At 38.1% G+C, this 22,340-nt stretch overlaps 1 protein-coding gene across 1 annotated transcript in view; it reads right to left on the reverse strand.

Moving 5' to 3' along the window:
- The window catches only part of PREX1 (phosphatidylinositol-3,4,5-trisphosphate dependent Rac exchange factor 1), a 204,638-nt gene that overhangs the window by 73,423 nt on the left and 108,875 nt on the right, over positions 1-22,340 (reverse strand). Inside the window, exons 6-9 of the mRNA XM_012539711.3 lie at positions 21,651-21,812; positions 16,159-16,292; positions 7,857-7,975; positions 6,989-7,138 (exon numbers count right to left, since the gene is read on the reverse strand). Of these exons, the coding sequence (XP_012395165.2) occupies positions 6,989-7,138; positions 7,857-7,975; positions 16,159-16,292; positions 21,651-21,812 (565 nt within the window). The remainder of the gene's footprint in view (positions 1-6,988; positions 7,139-7,856; positions 7,976-16,158; positions 16,293-21,650; positions 21,813-22,340) is intronic.

Consider the following 22,340-nt stretch of genomic DNA (forward strand, 5'->3'; position numbering starts at 1 on the left):
GTATCCTAAGAGAAAAAATAAGCTCCACAGAATAAGAATTATTTCATTTTCTGTCTTTGGACCTATAGGGATTATCCCACAACTATTTTTACATAGTAAAAATTGAATAAATGCTTGTTGATTAAATGATCTCTAAATTCCTAAAAATTCTAGAATCTTAAGAAAGTGCATAATCCCTAAACAAGATCCCAGAACAAGTAGCACCCCCAGAACTGAATGACTATCCCCTTTTCCCATTGTCTTCGTATTTCATATTCTAAGAGTTATCATGAAGTAGAAGGTATTGAACGTAGCAGACACTGAATTGAAATGAAATACAAAAATCTGATGGAGATAGGAAGGGAAGAAGAGGAGGAGGGCCAAAAGACCCAAACATTTGTAATGTTTTACATAACTGTACATATGTACCCTATATCTGATTGCTTACCATCTCAGGGACGAAGGGATAAAGGGATAGAGAACTCAAAAAAAAAAAAAAATAACATGCTGCCAATAAAGTTCTTTGACTATATCCCTATCACCTAATACACAATGACTGGATAAGAAGAGTGGAGAAGGTGGATGAGATGAGGTTGGATAAGGATGAATGTGGCAAGGAGAGTACTGGTATAACATCTGAATTCTAGACCAAGCTCTGCCATTAAAGTAATGCTTCACACTTGGAATTGCTTCTCTTCTTTTTCTGTAAAATGAGATAGTTGGACTTCTAAAAGCCTCTGTTTCTAACATCTGATTTGAGGTTCAGATTGTAGAGTTTTTCAATTCCCTGATTGATTTCTTTTGTTTTGTTTTGTTTTATTTTTAATATAAATTGCTGACAGCGGCTTTTCTTTGATAGACCTTTTTTTTTTTCCTGGAAGGAGAATATTTGTCTTTTAAAAATCCATTAAAAGGAGATTTTTGAGTAGCAGAGTTCTGGTTAGTCAAGACAATACTGCAGTAGCAGCAATCCTATTTGTGTAATGCTTTTAGAAGCTTGTCATATTCACCAGGAGATTTCTCTCTTTAGAAAAGAAGCATTTTGATATACCTGAGTAAAAAGTTCCCATACCATTATCAAGAGAACCCTCTATACTCTTAAAAGAACAATGGTTACAATACTAATGGCAATCACACAATGCCTCTGCTGTACTCCTTTGTCAGAGCTTGTAATGCTTTCATGAGTTAACATGCCTGAGCTATGTATTGTAAAAAAAAAATTAAATAAAATAAAGTGACCAATAAAAATGGGAGGACTAGCTATCATTTCCAATGAAGGGTAGATGAGCCTAGAGATTTGGGTGATTCTTATCTTCCTCAACTTTATGATTTGGCCCTGAAAAAATCATTTCCCATTTCCATAAAAATAAAAAAATGCTTTTTTCATAATAACCCTGCAAAAAGCAGTACAACATACAGTCTTCCCATTTTGCAGAAGAAACAGAGGGTCAAAAAAGTGAAGAACACACAGAAACTAGTTTTCATACCCAGTTTTCATAAGTCCAGAGTCCAGTCTAGTTAGCTAATTTATAGTGACATGATTTAGAGTTATATGGAACCACTGGTCTCACTCCTATACTTAACATTATGGGAGTAAATTCAAAAGAACTATGAAAATCAAGATATATGATACTTATATATGTATATATCCTTATGTATATGGATATGTACTTACATATGTGTGTATGTGACATATATATGAGCATAATCACATCTCAAAACAAGCAAATCATGCCAGTGATAAAAAAAATCAAATAAAAGACCTATATAGTATATCAATAAAGAAAACAACCCCTACTTAAAAGAAGCTTAAATTATAATGGGCAGACAAAAAAGAACATTATACATGTTAAACCAGCAATTGCAACTAGTAAAACCTACACAGAAAAGGAGAGAAATGATATGATGTTGAAGGAATACATACCAGATATGGGGGGAAGCATGGCATTTCTCCATGAGGAGAAGTCCTGGGCCAGAACAGAGGAGGCAATGTGGAAGGGAGATTATTGTACAACGCCAAAAGGAATGGTTGGGGACAGATTGGGAAGGGATTTAAAAACTAAGCAGGAGTTTTTTGTTCTAGAGAGAAGAGAGACGTCTATTAAATAAATTAAGCTTTGGGAAGAAACTCGAGGCAAAAAGATCAGTTGGAACCATCTGGTCTAATTTGTGAACTAAAATCACAAATCAGTTCTTCCCCATCAAAAGCTCTTTCCACTTTTTTTTTCTTTAAGTATCCATTTATAAGAGTTAGTAAAGCTATCCCTCATCCATATCTCTTCTTTAGGATCATGGCAAATGAAATCAAGAACCAGCCAGCAGAAGGGGCCATGGACAACAAATCCCTCCTAGCAGGAAACTTAGCAGTCATTTACATTCTCAGAGATGTAACAATTCAAGTGTAGATTTAAACCACTAGTAGCTCACTGTTTTCTCTTCTTATCTGAAGTACCGTCCTTTCAGTCAAGCAAGCAAGCCCTCCAAGCCCACCTAACTCCTTTACCATACATACAGTCCACAGACATTTTGGTGGGTTTTTTTGATAACTATTTCAGAAACATCAATGGTTTCCTTTGTAATTCTGTGAAGGGGTCCATAGGCTCTATATGATTGACAAAAAGCTCATACGACTATCTGCCTTATATGGGACAGTTCCAGGATACTAAAGAAGAAAGAAAGAGATTACATTATACCAAAATTCTAACTCATTCAGACAAAAAGTAATATTAATAATCAAAATATCCAGCCACACAGGAACTCTTTCTACTGATTGGGGTCACAGTCCCTCAAAAGTTTCGTGAGTTTGCTATGTCACCCCTAGCCACAATTATTCTAGCTTGAATCAGAGGGTCTACAAATAAAACCTTTTTTCTTTGGAGAGCTGGAATGCTCAAAACAGAACAATAAAGAACCTACAGTTAAATCCACACCATAATGAAACTATGAACAGAGCTTTAACACAACAACAATATGAATAAGTCTATTCTCTTCTGTAGCTCTCACTTTCCTAAAAAACAAGGAGGTTGAGCTAGAGATAGGTCAGAGATCACAGGTCACAGAATTTAAAGCTGAAGGGCACTTCAACACTGAATCAACCTTCTTATTTTGCAAATGAGAACTGAACCCCTAGAAGCTAAATTACAACCCCAAATCACACAGATAGCAAATGGCAGAGCCAAGCTCCCTCCCAGCTCTGAAGTTCTTAGAACCTAACATTCTTAAACTTTGGAAAGTGCTCATCAGATTATAATTTAACAATAAAATCCATATGGAGGCCATACTCTGCATGAGATATTTCCTTCCCCCATATTTCCACAAGCTGCTTGGGAAAAGGGCACTTGGTGTAAGATGTATGGGCTGGTGGGAGGGAGGCATGTAGCTAGTTTAAGCAGCTACAGGTAACTCAAAAAAAGACCACCACTCTCCAAAGCAGGAATGCTTAACCCTTTTTTTCCTCACTAACCCATTTGGCAAGATAATGAAACCATAAGTTTCCATAGGACTCCTTTGGAAAATATTTTTGAATCAATAAAATAAAAGACATGGAATTGCACAAGAATTACTAAATTACTAAAAAATAAATCTGAGTGGGGAACTAGGGAGACAAGTTCACCGATGCCCTGAAAATTCCAGATTAAGAATTTTTTAATCAAAAGTAGGGTAGCCAATAATCAATACCTCTCAAAGAAAAGAATAAAAAGAATAGCAGAGAAGAGGGAAGAATGGCTAATGGTGTGGTTTAATATGACCAAAGAGTCATAGGATTATAGATATAAAACTAATGTGGACTTCAGAGGACACAAGAGTCTAACCACCTTCACTTTTATGGATGAGAAAACTGAGGTACTGAGAAGCTAAGTGACTTTCACAAATACTGGAGTTGTGATTTGAACTAAGCCTTCCTGATTATAAATACAGAACTATATTACTCCTTAATCAGGTGTCAAACACAGTCTGGAGGCTACAGATTAAAATGAATTGGGAAGCAAAATAAATCAACATTTCTATATATTACTGAGAAAGCCCACACCAGTAAGAGCTGCTGAAAGAGAAATTCCATTTAAAATTACTATAGACAAAATAAAATACCTGGAGGTTACCTGCCAAGACAAACCCAAAAACCACCTAAACACAATTACAAAACACTTCTCACACAAACAAAGTCAGATGTAAACAACTGGAAAAATATCAATTGCTCATAGGTAGGTGAAGCCAATATTTAAAAAATGACAATTCTGCCTAAATTGATCTGCCATACCAATAAAATTTCCAAAAAATTATTTTATAGAACTAGCAAAAATAACAAAATTCATCTGGAAGAACAAAAGGTCAAAAATACCAAGGAAATTAAGGGAAAAAATACAAAGGATTGTGGCTTAGCAGTATCAAACCTAAGATTATATTATAAAGCAGCAGTCATCAAAACCATTTGGTACTGACTAAGAAATAGAGTGGTGGATCAGATTAAATACACACTACACAATAATCAAGAGCTATAGTAATCTAGTAGTTGACAAACTCCCAAACTCAAGCTTCTGGAATAAGAGCTCACTATGACAAAAATTGCTGAGAAAACTGGAAAATAATATGTCAGAAACTTGGCATCGACATACATCGCACATCCCATACCAAAATAAGGTATGGGTATATGATTTGGGCATAAAGGATGTTGCCATAAACAAATTAGGAAAGCAAGGGATAATTTACCTATCAGATCTTTAGAGAAGGAACAAATTTATGACCAAAAAAAAGTAGAGAACATTATGTAAGGCAAAATGGACAATTTGGATTACATTAAATTAAAATGTCTTTGCACAAACAAAACCAATAGAAACAAGATTAAAAGTACAAAACTGGACAAAAAAATCAGCCAGTGTTTCCAATAAAGATCTTATTTATAAAATATATAAAGAACTGGGCCAAATTTATAAGAATACAAGTCATTCCCCAATTGAAAAATGTTCAAAGGATGTGGGCAATTTTCAGATGATGAAATTAAAATCATCAATAGTTGACATATATATATATATATATATATTATATAATATATATATATATGAAAAAAATGCCGTAAATCACTCTTGATTGGACAAGTGCAAATTAAAACAACTCTTGAGGTACCATCTCACACCTTCCAATTGGCAAAGATGACAGGAAAAGATAATGATAAAGGTTGGAGGGGATATGGGGAAAATTGAAACACTAATACATTGCTGTTCATTGCCCAAAGAGCTATCAAACTGTGCATACCTTTTAGCCCACCAGTACCCACTACTCAAACTGTATCTCAAGGAAATCATAAAGGAGGGAAATATATTCACATGTGCAAAAATGTTCGTAGCAGCTTTTTTTGTGGTAGCAAAGAATTGGAAAATGAGTAGATGCCCATCCATTGGGGAATAGCTGAACAACTTGTGGTATATGAATATAATGGAGTATTATTGTTCTATAAAAAAATGATGAACAAGCTGATTTGAGAAAGGCTTGGAAAGATTTACATGAACTGATGCTGAGCAAAACAAGCAGAACCAGGAATACATTGCACACGATAAAAGCAAGAATGTACTATAAAAGACTTGGTTCTTCTCAGTGGTTCAGTGATCCAAAGCAATCCCAATAGATTTTGGACAGAAAATGTCATTTGCATCCAGAAAAAGAACAAAGGAGACTGAATGTAAATCAACACATGCTATGTTCTTTTTTTTCTGGTTTTTTTTTTTTTTATTTCTCCCATGGTTTTTCCCTACCAACATGATTCATAAAGTAATGTATATTAAAAAGAAATTAACTAAAAAAAAGAAACAAAATAAATAAAAATATGATACAAAATAGATGACATTCCTATGTAGTTTTCTATATCAATATGTGACCTGCAGGAACTCCATTCCTATTTGAGTTTGACACCATTGGACTAAATCATTAAATCCTCACTATGCTCAACCAAAGAATAAGGAAAGGGGATCTATGGTGCTGGAACCAGGGAAAGCAAAGTCTAACTTCCCTAGGCTAATGAGATCACAAGATTTAGAATAGTAACTACTACTGCTACAATTACTGCTGCTACTCCTACTCTTTGTATATTTATAAAACAATTTAACATCTGGAAAACATCCATAATCCTCATAAAATGGGTGCTATCATTATCTCCCTTTACAGATGAGAAAACTGAGGCTAGATAAGTTAGTAACTAGATTGCTTAAGTATCAAAAGCAGGATTAAAATCTCTCAACATTCTTTCTTTTTCACAATGACTTTGAATATAGACTAGATAAACTATTAGAGACCCTCTCAGACTATCTCCATTTTACAGATAATAATCTAATTCAGAAGGAAAGAGGCTCACCTCAACTCTTCCCCAAGTGTATTTCTCCTCCCAACCCTCAACCATCTGCTCCAAATGAGACAGACCCACAAAAAAGTCACTTTGAATGCACCTCTTTTGCTTTCTAATTCAGTGCTACTTTCAGTTGACCACATTCATCAAAACTCCTCTCTCCCTTCCTCATATACCTGGTTCCCACCATTTCTATCAATTCAGAAGAACAAACCCTGCACCCCATTTTATTCATCTTCTGACTTGCCTCCCTCTCCTGCTCTGGACCAGACATCATGTAATGACTTCCACCTTCCTAATTTATAATTGCCTTCCTTTGATCAGTCTCTGGCCACAGACATACCTCGCTGAACACCCCAGCCATCTTCCTGCCAGCCACTAAACGCATTGCCCATTTTCCAGCTCAAGAATCTTAATCAAATCAAGACTCCCACTGCAACTGGAGAAGACTCCCTTATGTCTCCACTCATCATCCCTGAGAACACAACACAGGTCCCTGGACACCCCATTCACTTAAAGAGAATGTTTATATTTCTAACATTAGCTCTTAGCAAGGGGCTTAGCATATAGTGAACCCTTAATAAATGTGTTTTTTCCATGCATTTATCCAGTCTCCTCAGACTGTTCCCAAGTACCAGAGAAAACATACTGGAAAGGGAATCCCAAGATACTCACTCTCCCTCTGCTCCCTCTCCTTGATGATGGCATCGAGCCATTTCTGTTTGTCCTCTGCTGTTTTTGCCATACAAACAAACCATTTGTTTTTGGCAGTGTTATGGATCTTCCAGCCATTTGTGACAGTGTAGCCATTGCTATGGTAATCCGCTAGGAAAAGATGGAGAAAAATATCGTCTAGTGAGGAAGAAATCTGTCTGCAAAAAACCTGCCTTTTCTCCCACTGCTATTCTAGAGACTGGCAGATGGGGGGTTCTGCAAGCCCTTCCTCAGTCTACTAGTACCAGAATCACAGGGTATACGATGGCTGCAAGCTCACCTAGTCCAAGAATATGACTGACTCCCTCCAGTCTTCACTCATTCCAGAAATCTAAGTTAATTTAGATCTTTCCTTATTCCCTTCCCCTATCCAATTATTGGTCCCAAGTTAGCTAAAACAGTTAAACCCAGGCCCAGGCAACCCAACACAAAGAGTTTGGTCAGTCTCATTCTGAAGAACTGCCTCAAGATGTCATGTATTCTATAATTCTACCATGTTTAATATATATTAGATTGCTTGCCATCTTGGAAATGGGGAGGGGGGGAGAGGAGGGCCCCACTGGAACACAAGCAGGGATAACATTGAAGAATTATCCATGCATATGTTTTGAAAAATAAAAAGCATTAATAAAAAATAATAATAAATAATAATAAAATTAAATTAAAATAAAAATAATTTAAAAATTAAAAAATATTTTGAAGGAGAAAAATTGAAGACCTGAGCAGGTTTTGGCCCATCTCCTAAAGGCCAGTGAGATCACGTATTGGGCACATTTTAATGTGGAAAAGAATACGGCAGCACACATCGGCAAGACAATTGCACAGTTACCTGTACCATCTTCCACATTCTCCACCTCCATGACTTCAGTGTTGATCCGACCTCTGAAGATATAGAGGGATCCATTGATGGACTTGGTCCTCTTGGTTGACTTCTTTCCCCCAGTGACCCTTTCAGGGTGAAAACAAGATGAAATAAGTCTATCATCTGAGGAAAATGGGGATAAAATAATTACTGCTCTTTCTAGTTCACAAAGTTCTGGTGCAGATCAGAGCAAGCAATGAACAGAAGCATTTCTAAAAAGGTAAAGTCATACAGATGGGAGGTGGTATTTGAAATGGGTAAAAATGCAGCCTAGAGATCATAATAAACTAGTCTTAATCTTCACTAAATGATGGATTAAAAATGGTAGTGTGACCATGGGCAATGTTATTCATCTCTCTGATCTTCAGCTTTCTAAACAACGAATCTATAAGACTTGAGGGATGTGGAATTTAAAATGGAAGAGACCTTAGATTTGACAACCCTTTTTTTTCACACATAAAGTCTAAAGGTTTAATAATAAGTTCAAAATCACAAAGGGAATAAGAGTCAGAAGTTGAGTTCCTGGCTTCTGGCTCTAAATCCCACTTTCCTTCTTCCACAATATGGGCTACACCTGACTCAATTCAATTCACAACAAAATCTTAATGTTTTACAATGTCTGAAACCTTGTGTTCAAAGATCAAAAACAACACAATCCCTGGGCTCCAAAGAACTGACAGCCTAAAAGATGGGGAGATAATGATATGTATGACAATAAGGATGATCAAAGATAAATATGATGAGAGGTGGGGAAAAAAAGCAGAGGAGAGCTTTATGAAAATTTGAACAAGGATATATCAAAGGGTTATCATGAGGATCAAATGAAAAAATGTTTTTACAAACTGCTCTACAAATGCTTCATAGGATTTTGGGAAAAGAAAGTGCAAAGAACATCAGCCACCAAACCTAATTCATACCCAGAAGCGAGTCTCACAACAACATACCCTCATAAGTGGTCACAAAGCCTCTGTTTGATGGAGAACCTACAAAAAAGCCTCTCTAATCTCTAAGCAGCTGCTTCCCAAATCTACATCCACCATTCAAGGAGTAAATATTCCCTGAGTATGAGACAGGCCATTGTGAGCTTCAGAGAAAGACGCAAAAGACACCATCTCAGTTATTATTTACAAATCATCTCCTTTTGCCTTTGTTTGGAACTCATGCGCTGAACACAAAATAAGCATTGAATAAAGACCTATTGGCTGACTGACTGACTGGCACTCAAGCTTATATTTGAACTATAAAAAATATGTAATTCTTCCTAGCTGTGTGACCCTGGGCAAGTCACTTAACCCCAATTGCCTTAGCAAAAAACTAAAAATTTAAATTAAATTTAAAAAATTAAATTAAAAAAGTAAGTATGTAATTTATAGCTAACTTATAAGAGATAGGAGAAAGAGTACTCTGTTAGTTAACCACTCTGGACTTTGGTTCACTGATTTTTTCAAATAAGGGGATTGGGATGACATTTTCTTTATGGTCCCTTCCAGGTCTTGATTCTATCAACTCTTAAAAGTGACTTTTCCCCCATTCTCCTTTTGCAGCATCATGTTCCTCTAACCCCTAGATCTAGCATTTTACCTGGCTCATGGCCCACAGCTCTCTCCTCCCATACTCTCCAACCAATAATTTACTTCAAGATAACAGCTATTTTGCCAGTCTGAAGTCTACAGGACTGTCTGCTTAGGGGGAAAATGGATTACAAGATTAGGAAAAAGGAACCTAGGGAAAACCTGAAGTTTCTACAACTCTAGCACCAGTGGGAAAAGAAAGAAGAGAAATAGAGACAGAGTTTTCACATTCATCAAATTGGAAAAGACTTTAAAAAAAAAAAGAATATGACTTTTGGAGGGGCTATGGGAGAAGAGGCACATTAACATGCTTCTGGTATAGACTATCTATCTATATCTATCTAGCTATCTAGCAATATATGTGTATTCACACAAAAATATACTCATGAAAAAACATATGCACACACAAATATGTATATATATACACATATGTAGAAAGCCAATAAATCACGGGTTAGGGTGAGGGATAGGGAAATAGAAGGCACACAATCAACCTAGCTGGAGTATATAAAATACACACAAAAGGAAGCAAAGGGTAATAAGATTGAAAAGGGATTGTGAAGCCATTTTAGGAAAAACCTTTCTTAAACAGTACAGATTAGAAGTTGATATTTTTCATTTTGCCCACAGGACAATACCAAGTCACTGAAGATTTCTTAAGTATAAACTACTGTATTGAAGTCCTCACCCCTTTGGTAAGGGTCACCCAGGAGGACACAGGTGTTTTGTTTTCACACAGATTTGGAGACCACCACATTTCCTAGACTGGCAGAGACCAGGTATCATACTGTATGGCTCTGGAAGAGCTCGCTAGCATAGGAAGGTTTCTTGCGGTTTTGTCACTGACCATCTAAAGACAATTTTGGGGAAGGACCTTCTATAAGCTCCAACTACAAGCAAAGGCAAAGGTTTGGTTAACTGTAATTACACTGTCTATTTTTTGAGCAAAAAATCTTCCTCCGTGCCTCCATATCTAAGGTTTACCTCAGTCTTTCACCTTTTAATGGTGTCAAGGGAAGGAGGAAGCTGTAGGTGGGGAGGAGAGACTGAGAGGAAGAAGGCTTGAAAAGGGGGTCAAACTGAATTGAGTTGATAACAATTCACAATTTTATAGCCTTAAGTTTTACACAACCACAACTCTGTAAGGGAAACAGTATTAACCCCCTACTCAGGGAGGAAAAGACTTTAGCCAAGGTTACAAAGACAGGCAGCATTTAAATCAAGATAAAATCCATACAAATCATGCTGCCTCCTGACCAACAGGAGGCAAACAAAATTCCTCTACTCACACCCCCAGGTTTCTCAGGGGAACCATAGGATTCTTGCTTTCACTGAGGTTCTAACATACTTGAATGGCTCAGGTCTGTTGTGTTGAGTACCACTTGGGATTCAAATGTTCCAGGGCAACCTAGACTACCAGCTGAATCCCCCAGGCTCCAGGGGTTTGAGAGGACATCCCATAAAGACCAAAAATGTCTAAGGTAGGTGCCCATCACTCAACTCTGAGACAGAAGATAGATAGATATGATAGATAGATAGATGACAGATGATATTATATATAGATGATAAAATGGAGATGGGTTCAAAATTGCCTATGTAACCTCATGCTAGGTTTCCTCATGGGTAATTTAGCCATAATAATTCTCACTCTGCAGACTAAGAAGTTGTGTGGCAATTGGGAATAGAGAAGGGACCTCAAAATGAGGAAGGCTTAAGTCTCACCTCTGACACAAGGCACTCCCAAGACCCCATACAATTCTAGAACTACACTTGAAAGAAGCTGATTTTTGTAGGAAAGTTTACCCACTAGGAATTGAAATCACAGGACCAAGCCAAAATAAGACCTTCCCTCCTACCTTCAGGTCCACTGTAATAGACTGCATGTGAAAGCATGTTCTGGCCACAATTGTATAAGAATGCCAATAAAGCACTGATTTTAGTGGAGGGGACTCCCTCAAGAAAAAGCAGGGCAGAGCCCTCCCACCTCACACTGGAAAATCTTGAATGGACAATGGCCAAATATACTCACCACCAACCAGCTAAGTATCTTTTCTTCCTCAAATGTAGCTAGACAAATTCAATCTCTCCTTTTTCCCTCTCAAATTTACCTTTATAACAAATTTTCTGCCCATTTAACTGAATTCCTTGAGAGCAAGAATTAGGGAGTTAGCTATGGATCCCCATCATGAAACACAGGATTGAGGAGATTCTCAATAATGTTTATTGAATCAAATAAATGGTTTGTATTACTTAGCAAACTGAATTAGACTGAGATAACAACAGCTCAGATTTATAAAATTTTTTTCTCATAATAACCCTCTGAGAGAGGTAGTTTACTTATCATTCTCTCTATTTTATTGCTGACTTAACCAGAATCCAAGAACCATTTTGTGTTGGAGCCAGTATTTGAAAACTATTTACTTCCAACTCTCAATTCAATTGTCCTTTCATGACATCAAGATGACTCCAAGCAATTACAAAGTTCTCATCTCCAATCTTGATCTCCAAGACTATGAAGAGGAAGTGATCTGAAGCTCACAAAGCATGATAGGTACCACACCTCACTGATATCTTGGACTGCAAAAATCAAGAAAGTTACAATGTTATATTTAATAGCAATTAGATGTTATATTTATTAATGGTGTCCCAGACTAAGCAGTTATTAGAGCAGAATCAAAATAGTCCCTAGATGAACAGTAGATTCAAGGGCTGAGCTCCTTCTCCAGGTAGTGAGGTCTTTCCTAGAGGCAAAAGCCATTTTCATGAAAACACAACCACCAGAAGGTTTTTATAAGGTAGGAGGCAATGAGTAACTCACACTGTGCTCTATTTTCCTGACCACATCCTTGAGGAGGCTAAGTTTCAAAGAGATTAAGTAAATCTTGACCCAGATCACAAGCATACAAGAGATAGCCTTGCCACTGAATGAAGGATCCAACCAACAAGCATTTTTTCAAAGCATTCTGGTCTCAAAGCTGAGGAACTAGGAGCTAGAGAAGTATATAGAGCAGAGAAAGCGTGCTCACATTCATCTCTGACTACAGAAAACCTTTTCTTCCTTCAAAGCCCAACTCAGGTACCCTCTCCTCAATGAATAATAATGTTGGTGGTATTGTTTGCTCTGATTTTCAGTCCTATCTGATTCCTCATGACCGTGTTTGGGGTTGTTTTGTCAAAAATACTGGAGGTTTTGCCATTCCCTTCTCCAGCTCCTTTTACAGAAGAATAAACTGAGGCAAACAGACCTGCCCAGGGTCACACAGCTATTGTCTGAGACTAGATTTGAATTCAAGGAACCTAGGACTCTATGAATAATAATATCTAGCATTTATATATATTATTATATCACATAATATAATATGCTTATATTATGTACAATAAAATTATAATAATATATAATATTTATGTAATATATAGGAATACAATTTAGTTATGATTTAGGACAAGCAAAACATTTTACAAATTTAATTTGGAAGCAGCAAGCCTGGTTGCTTTAATCCTCACAATAATCCTGAGAGGTAGATGCTATTGTTATTCCCATTTTAAGGAAACTGAGACAGAGAGAGGTTAAGTGATTTGCTTAGGCTGAAGTTGAACTCAGGCCTTCTTGACCCCAAGTCTGTCACTTTTATTTGCCATATTTCTAAGCTGGTTTGCCCTGAGATTCCCCACTCCTGCCTCCAGTCATCACATTCTACCTTGCATTCTATGCACATGACAGTCATCCTGGTAAATAAAGTAAATAATGTAAGTTCAGAGGGACACAGGAAGGATGGATGAAGGGTCACTAGCCAGGATGCAGGTTTGGTATGCACACGGCAGGAGAAGGCAAGGATGGAAGGTCTCCAACAAATTGGGTGGATTGGTTCCCTGTGGTAAACTTCTGAAAGGACTTGGATGAGGTTATATAGGAAAGGCAGCCATCAAGAATCCATGTGAATATGGAAAACAAAACAGAGATTCTTAACTTGGGGTCCATGAATTTTTTTTTAATAATGTGATAGCTACATTTCAGTGTAATTGGTTTAATATTCATTGTACATATTTAACTTATATCAGATTGTTTTCTGTCTTTGGGACAGTAGAGAGAAGGAGAAAAGTCTGGAAAACAAAATCTTACCAAAATGAATGTTATAACCCTATGTGCTTATTTTATGCATTTAAAAATATTAAATAAATGACAATAAATATGAAAATATAAAATATCACAAGGGATTCACAGGCTTAAGCAAGCTGCAAAGGAATCCATGATACCAAAAAAGGTCTAGAGTCAGAAAGATTTGTATTCAAATCAGGTTTCATTTTCCTGGATAACCCAGGACTTAACTTCAATTATAAATGGGAAACAAAACCACCAAAGTGCTTAGCACAGTACTTGGTACATAGTAACACTTTCTCCCTCCTTTTCTAATAACAAGGTTGCTAGGTGGAAAGGGGCTAATATTAATGCCTTCATTTTCTCCCTCCTTTTCTTATAACAAGGTTGCTAGGTGGAAAGAGGCTAATATTAATGCCTTCATTTTAGTGACATTCACATTGAGAATGAAATCAAGATTTAAATCTTGATTTAAATAAATCTTGGTCCAATCCATCACACTGTAAGCAAATGCTATCATTTTCTGGCTTTGTCTTATAGCACTCAACATAGAGTTCTGCATATACTAGCAGTTGAGAAAACGCTAGCTGAATTATGTTGAATTAGGCTAGTAGTGGGTAATATATGACTCACCACTTATCTCTTGGGCCTCTGTAAAATTAGTAATGATCAATGTTCCTCTGAGCTCTAAAAGTATACATTCTACACCACGTCAAAAACACAAAGCTTTACAGATTTAGAAGAGAAAGAAGTCATTTTACAGAAGATAGGGAATATACCTATTCAAAGTCTCATGGGTAGTAAGTGGAAGGGTTGAATTTTAATCCAGGTCTTCTGAGTTCAAATTTGGTACACTTTCTATACTGCTTTATCCCGTAGGCACAACCACACAGACTCTAGGAAAGGAGAAGCTCTGGGCAGAGATGAAAATAAAAGCCAGGAGATTTTAAAATCCTGGCACTTCCCAGGGCCACGTTGCCATGAGTTCCGCATCTAGATCCATCATCACCACTCCCTGATGTTCCTAAGCCCAGCTCCTCTGGCTCCTGTGCTGGAACCAGTCTGCCAGCCTCCAGCAGACAGATGTTCATTTTTCTTTCTCACCGTGCACAGCCATGTGCAGAGGACAGAGAAATGTGAAGGATAGGCTTTGCCTGCTACAGCCGAGCCTTCCATCCCCAACAACTACCCAGTGCAGGTACACCAGCCAGACACTCAGTTGATTCCCAGCCAGGAGCCAGACAGACTGGTGAGGAGCTGTCCAGTCAAAACAGAGAGGTTTCGATCAGTCGGCAGAACATTCTGTTTTGGAGACTTTGGTGTTCCGGGAAAAGTGTTTAGTCCAGCCAAGGGGTAGGAAAGGGGGATACAGGGTGGAAAAGGAGTGAAGGCAGAGCTTTTGGACTACAGTCCCTCAGGTCCTCCCCGATAAAAATGGAAGACATGCTCAGGCTATTTCATTTCCTTCAAAGATTTCAGAGGTCAGAGATTTAGTTAGAAGTCCAGTGTTTACAGATGTGGGAACTGAGGTCCAGAGAGGTGAAATAACTTACTCAGAATTGTACATTATATCTTAAGATCTGATTTTTCCAACTCCAAATCAGATCCAGCTCTATCACCACCCTGCCACTCAAGAGAAGATTGTTAAGAGATGTCAGTCCCTCCAAACCTCCATGAATAGTCTTTTGGAACAGCAAAGTCCAAAATAAGAAAAATCAGCATATGCCCAAGCTTCTGGTGAAAAGCCTTTCATCCAAGACATGGATGAAAAACACAGTCCCCTACTGGGCCATAATATAAAGCCTTTCTATGTATGTATCAGTCACTACACTTATAAAGACCCATGTGCCAGGCATTGCTCTATGAACTGGGAATACTAAAAAAGGCAAAAGATAATCTAATGGGGAGCCAACAAGCAAAGAAAACAGACAAAGCAAGTATACAGTACGAATAGGAAACAGGAAGATGAATTAGCAAAGGCTTCTTGTTGAAGGTAGAGTTTAGTTGAAGAACCAGTAGTGTCAACTCTGTTGACATCTCCTTTGAAGACACAAACTCATGAGAACAGAATTGACCAGAATCCCTAGGATTGAGCTGGGTACCAGGAGATGGAGAAGGATGGAGACAAAAGATTCCATATCTGTTTCTACTGCCAGTTCCCCCATGCTAACTATTCTTTAACCCATTAAAAAACTATTTAATTTAATCCTATTGTTCAGCACGACAAAGAAGGAAAATTGAAGACAACATACATATTCTCCCTATTCTCAACAGAAATTAATGGTAGTTCTTTGGAAGTTTCTCAAAATCCCCTTGCTTTAGACTGAAAGATTCATAGAATTTCAGTGTAAAAGGATCATAGATCCAGAAAGAAAACTTTTTTAGATTCAAGAAAATCAAGGAACAGAAAGGGGAAAGTGTTGACCAATCTTGTACAATGAATTAGTTATAGAACAGAACCTGAATCTCTTGATTCCCAACTCCTCCTACTGAGGTCCTTTTCCAGAATAATATTGCTTCCATAACATAGCCCCTAAACTCCCAAACCAACAGTGTCACCCCAATTGAGTCTCTTCTGATCACAGTGTTCCATGGGGCTCACCTGGATTTCCTTTTGCAGTAGACCAGAAGGTTGTCAAACAGGAAAAAGGCTCGCTCCTGGATATTGCCGGCAGAGATTTTTAACAAGGTTCCCTGAAGGAGGAGTTGGGTGCAGATGTCTGTGAGATTAGAGCCCTGGATGGGAAAGAAAGAAAGGGATATTTTAGGTTAATGATCTTCAAGATGGGTTCATTTTATGAGAACCCCACAGCCTCTGGTGGTAGGCCCCTATCCATGGCATGGAACACATCCCAAGAGTCTGAAGAAAAGATATGGATGATAAAATACTTCCCCATCGAAAGGGACCTATATGTGCAAGAATGTTTGTGACAGCCCTCTTTGTAGTGGCCAGAAACTGGAAACTGAGTGGATGCCCATCAATTGGAGAATGGCTGAATAAATTGTGGTATATGAATGTTAAGGAACATTATTGCTCTGTAAGAAATGACCAGCAGAATGATTTCAGAAAGGCCTGGAGAGACTTACATGAACTGATGCTGAGTGAAATGAGCAGAACCAGAAGATCATTATATACTTCAACAATAATACTATATGAAGATCAATTCTGATGGATATGGCCCACTTCAACAATGAGATGAACCAAATCAGTTCCAACAGAGCAGTAATGAACTGAACCAGCTACACTTAGGGAAAGAACTCTGGGAGATGACTATGAACTGCTACATAGAATTTCCAATCCCTCTATTTTTGCCCACCTGCATTTTTGATTTCTTTCACAGGCTAATTGTACACTATTTTAAAGTCCAACTCTTTTTATACAGCAAAATAACTGTTGGCCATATATACATACATTGTATTTAACTTATACCTTAACTATTTAGCATGTATTGGTCAACCTCCCATCTGGGGGAAGGTGGAGGGGGAGGAAAGAGGGAAAAAGTTGGAACAAAAGGATTTGCAACTGTCAATGCTGAAAAATTACCTATGCATATATCTTGTAAATAAAAAGTTTAATAATAAAAAACAAAAAAAGTTCCCCATCTATCACAAAAATTTACCAAGATGTTTAATAAATGATAAAATTCAATATTTTGTGAGGCTGTGCTTCTGTGCAACTAATGTCACTGTGAATGTAAGCTGTTTGATTGAAGACAAAGATTTTTTTGCTTTGGAGTCTTAGAACATACTAAGTGCTTAATAAATGTATGATGGATGGATGAACAGATTGTTGAGTGGGTAATTTCACTGAATTTTTACAAGAAAAGCATTGTTAAGAAAAATTCCTGTTTTATAAAAAGATAAAGTTCATAGGAGGAAAACACATTTCCATAGTGCTTTTAGGTTAAAAAAAAAACCAAACAAACAAACAAAAAAAAAAAACCACATACAACCACCTTGTGAAGGGAATGCAAATATTGTCCTTATTTTAAAAACGTATTTTTCTAAGTCATACAACTAGTTAGAGTTGGGAATTCAGAAGTCAGTATTCCACAACCTTTGATTCAAGAAATCACTGAAGATCAATTAATCACAAGTTATATGACAAGCATTGTGCAAGATGCTGGGGATAAAAAGAGAAAAATGAAATCCCTGCTACTTCCTTTTCATCAGGGGAGATAATATAAATAAGAAGCGTATAATATCTCATCCTTTTACAGATGAGAAAATTGAGACAAAAGATTGAGTCACACATTTGTTAAATATCACAGTCAGGACTCAAACCTAGATTTTCTCAAGTCCCAAGCTCAGGAATCAACAACAGCACAAGACTAGTTTCTGATGGGAGGGAGATAAGAAAGGAAGAGGGGAAGTAGTGAAGGGAGGGTAGCTTTACCACCTAGGTACTGAATGAAAATCTGCACCGGGTCTACTCCACAGAGTAAAGCATAAATCTACTTCAGAAATTCTTCAACATGACAGCTCTTGAAAAACTCGATGACTATTACATCCCCCACAAAGTTTCCTTTCTCCAGACTAAACATCCTTCATTCTTTCATCCAATAAGGATGGCTCGGTTTCAATATTCCTCCCTGTTCTGGTCATGTCCTCTGGAACACTCTGGGTCATCAAGAGACCTCCTATATTTCAATGCACACCTGGGTAGGACACCCTGGTAACCTCCAAGGGTGAATAGCACTCAGGGGGTGCAGCAGCTGTGTGACCTTGGATAAAATTTCTGTGCCTCAGTTAGGATAATAATAGCACTAACCTCCCTTCCAGGATTGTTCTGAGGATCGAATGATCAAATTGTAAAGTGCTTAGCATAGTGCTTGGCACAAAGTAAGCATTATATAAATGTTCGCTATTATTATCATTATTATTATAAGTACGGAGGAATAAAGAAAGCTTTCCAAGTAAGGGCTGGAAGAATATGAGCAAAAAGGAACAAGAACAACCTCACTGGAAGTGAGTCAGTTTGCCTGCTGAGTGTTCAGACTAGAAAGGTAAGCTGGACCAGACTTGGAGGGCTGTGAATGCCAAACTAAAAAGCTGTGCAAAAGCAGTCATTTTAGATTTTTTGACCAGAAGAAATAACATGAGGAAAGAAGTTATCTGAAACCAATTAATCTGACAGTCTGTACAGGATGGACTGGAGAGGGGAAGAGACACGATGTGTTCTTCCTTTGAAAATTGGGGGGGAGGGTTGGAAGAGGGAGAGGAAAGTTGTCTGCGGTCTGTCTCCCTCCCTCACCAACTGTTTACATAACTTAAAAGGAAGTCCCTTCACCAATGTGACCTGCTGATTTGACTATTCCTAGAAAAAGAGAACTAATTTTGAAGGCAAGAAATAATACCCTCAGCTGAATTTCAGTTATTGCTGGCCAAGGACTAGAGAACTTCCCATTAGAGACAACTTCATTACAGAGTCAGAGAATCACAAAATTAGATCCAAAATCCCACCACCACCATCATCACCAAGGGCAAGAAACAACCTTCACTGGCCAGCAGTTCCTGAACTCCTCTGCTCTCACAGTCAACTTCTTTGGTCCCTAGGGGGTCCCTTTAGAACTCTAGAGGCCCATTAAAATAGCCAAATGCCCTGAAACTGGATGGATGGGTGGAGGGTTGTTACTACTGGACAGGTATAATTCCATAGCATCTTCTGCCCCTCCTGATCATGGTTTTTATCTTATTTCTCCCCTAATAAAATTGTAAGTTCTGTGAGGACAAAGAACTTGTAGGCTTTGAGAAAGCCACTGTAAGAGAAAGTGAAAAGAGCACTGGCCAATTCAAATTACAGATTCTTATATGTATAGCTTTGGGTAAATTAATCCTCCTTCATGGACCTCAATTTCTTTATCTGTAAAATGAAGGACTTGACTTAGACTACCTCTAAAATGGCTCCCAATTCTAAATATGTTTACCCTCCTATGTTTACCTTCCTTCTAAAGGCCATGGAGAGCAGATTCTTCTGATGCTAAAAATATGTGTACGTATATTTTAAAATAGCCTTCGTTTCCATACCTTCACTGCCTCCACTGTTCCACCCAGTACACTGTATTCTAAGAAACTGAGCACTCTCCTATTTTACAGATAAGAAAGCAGAAACCTTAAAAAGAGGAAATAACTCATCCAAAGTCACTGTGAGCTTTGTTCTGACAGGATTAGCCCTCAGGTTTTCAGATGGCCTTCCCTTTCCACCATTATACCCAATGACTAAATTGAAGAAAGTTGGGAGATAGAAAAAGGTGGAATGTCCATTTTTACAATTTTTCCAATCTTATTCCCTCAAATGTTTCTCACATTCCTTCACCAGACACAATGGAACTGAACTAAACCCTAACACTATAAGAAATGTTGGAAATGAGCAAAAACAAAACTACATAATACTGATTCTCTCATATGACCTAGTAGTAGATGCCCATCAACTGGGGAATGACTGAATACATTATGGTATATGAAAGTAATGGAATATTACTGTTCTATAAAAAATCATAAACAAGCTGATGTAAAAAAATGAACTGAATAAGAAGAACCAGGAATAAATTGTACATAGTAACAGCAAGATTGTGCGATTAAGACTTGGTTCAATGATCCAAGGCAATCCCAATAAACTTTGGCTAGAAAACTGCATCCAGAGAGAGAATTGTAGAGATTGAATGCAAATCAACACCTTCTATATTCACTTTTTCCCCACTTTTACCTCTCGTAAAGGTTCTCCCTTTTGTTTGTCTCCCAGAACCCAGCACAAACCTTGCAAATGAACCAGTAAAAGCTTAATAAATTTGTTGACAGCAGATAATAATGCAATGCAAAAAGTTTTGAAATAGAACTGAGAAGAGTCCTTCCTCTTTTGGGGTTCTGCCCTGTTCTCTGGGCAGTACAAAGAGTCAGATTAGATCATCTCTCATCTCCTTCTGGCTCAGAGAGATTCTAAGATCTCATGATAAACCTTGAGGCACAGTGTAAAAATCATTCAATTCTGAAGTCAAATGAGATTCAAATCCTGCTTCTGATAATTACCCAACTTCTCCCTGTGCCCTGGAGATGAGGTTAGACTGACTAATGGCCTAAGATCCCTTAGGATCCTATGTGTGACTTTTTCCCTCAGATACTGCTCCCGCCTCAAGACTGGACAGAGAGATTTATTTTCTTTGGCCATGACTTTAACAATCTAGCAAACAAAATCAGAGGCTGGAAAGAGAGCTTGTGACATTCCTCATGCCCTGATGAATGCCACAGCTTCCTCATTCCTTGCCCTCAAATAGTTTTTGAAGCTGACGCTATCTGCTGAGACTAAAGCTACAGAGCTGGAAGATCCCATTGTTTGGTCTACAATCAGAGAGGAAATTAGTATTAGCAATATAGGGGACAAACTACCAGAGGATCCCAAGACTCCAGGGATTCATGTAGCTCAGGTACTTAAAAGGCACTGGTTGGAAGTGAGATTCCAAACTGATGAACTCCCAGTTGTGAAAAGGACGTAGTGGGGTGAGAGTTCCCTCCAGATTAAGAACCCTAATTTTTTTTCATTATGGTTCTAACAAATTCATGGTCCCTTTTTAGTGCCTGCCCACAAGAAGCTTGCTGGAGGAAAAAGAAAGAGCACCAACAATAGAGAAAGCAGTCTTGAAATAAACTAAAGGTTTTAAGGGGTTTTTACAGATGAGAAGGAAACATTTTCCTGACATAGAAGAGGTAGTCTGGAAGGTATGAAAGCAAGAGATGTAAACAGGCTTCCAAAAGAAGGATGCTTAGAGCTGGACTTTAAGGAGCTTTAAATGCCAAACTGGTGAATTTTTCCTAAAGGTAATGGGGAGCCAGTAAACACTTAAAGCAGGAAACATTTAAACATTTAAAGGTGAAAAAATACTGCCTGGAAAATTGAAAAAAAAATTGATTTTTAAAAAACTGCTTCTTCAACGGAAATAGCTTTTGAGGCTAGCAAGGGACTGACCTTAATTATTCTCATCCCTAACTCCCACACCCAACTGGATTTACTCATGAAACAAAAATAAGCTCAAAACTACCCTTTCTCACCCAAGTTCCAGAGTCCTCCCCCCAGCCCCAAGGTGGGCAATTTTCCCCTACCTCCCATCCTTCAATGTGCGACTGCAGCTGTTCCAAGGCCTCCAATTTCTCCATCTGCCTCTTAGTCTCATTGATATTGGTGCAGACAGTCTTCATGGCCTGCAAGGCACTCTGGACGGCAGGATGGTCAGGGTGCTTTCCTGGAGTCCTCTTTGCCAGTTCCTGAGGCAGAGAAAAAGACGAACCAAATTACCCATTAGCTTCTTCAAAAGTTACTGACTGAGGGCAGCTAGTTGGAACAATGGATAGAGCACCAGCCCTGAAGTCAGAGGACCTGAGCTCAAATCTGGTCTCAGACACTTAACACTTCCTAGCTGTGTAACCCTGGGCAAGTTACTTAACCCCAATTGCCTGGGGGTGGAGGGGAGTTACTGATTACATGGTAAACTCCCATGATTAGATATGGTTCAGCACACCTCTGAACAACAGGTGCACTCCACAAAGTCAAGAAGAAAACACCTCTGGGTGAAGGAACAAAGTGCTCCCAGAGACAGGTAGGTATCCCAAAAATAGAGCACTGGGCCTGCCTACACAGGAAGAGCTAAATTCTAATCTGACCACAGCTGTATAAACTGAACAGCACACAGAGCTGCATTTTCCCCAACTGTAAAATGCAATTAGCAATAGCACCCCCAAGGTTGTTTTAAGAATCAAATTTGTAAAGTACTTCAGCACAGTATCTGGCACACA

Source organism: Sarcophilus harrisii, chromosome 2 (genome assembly GCF_902635505.1).
Source record: "Sarcophilus harrisii chromosome 2, mSarHar1.11, whole genome shotgun sequence".
NCBI lineage: Eukaryota > Metazoa > Chordata > Mammalia > Dasyuromorphia > Dasyuridae > Sarcophilus > Sarcophilus harrisii.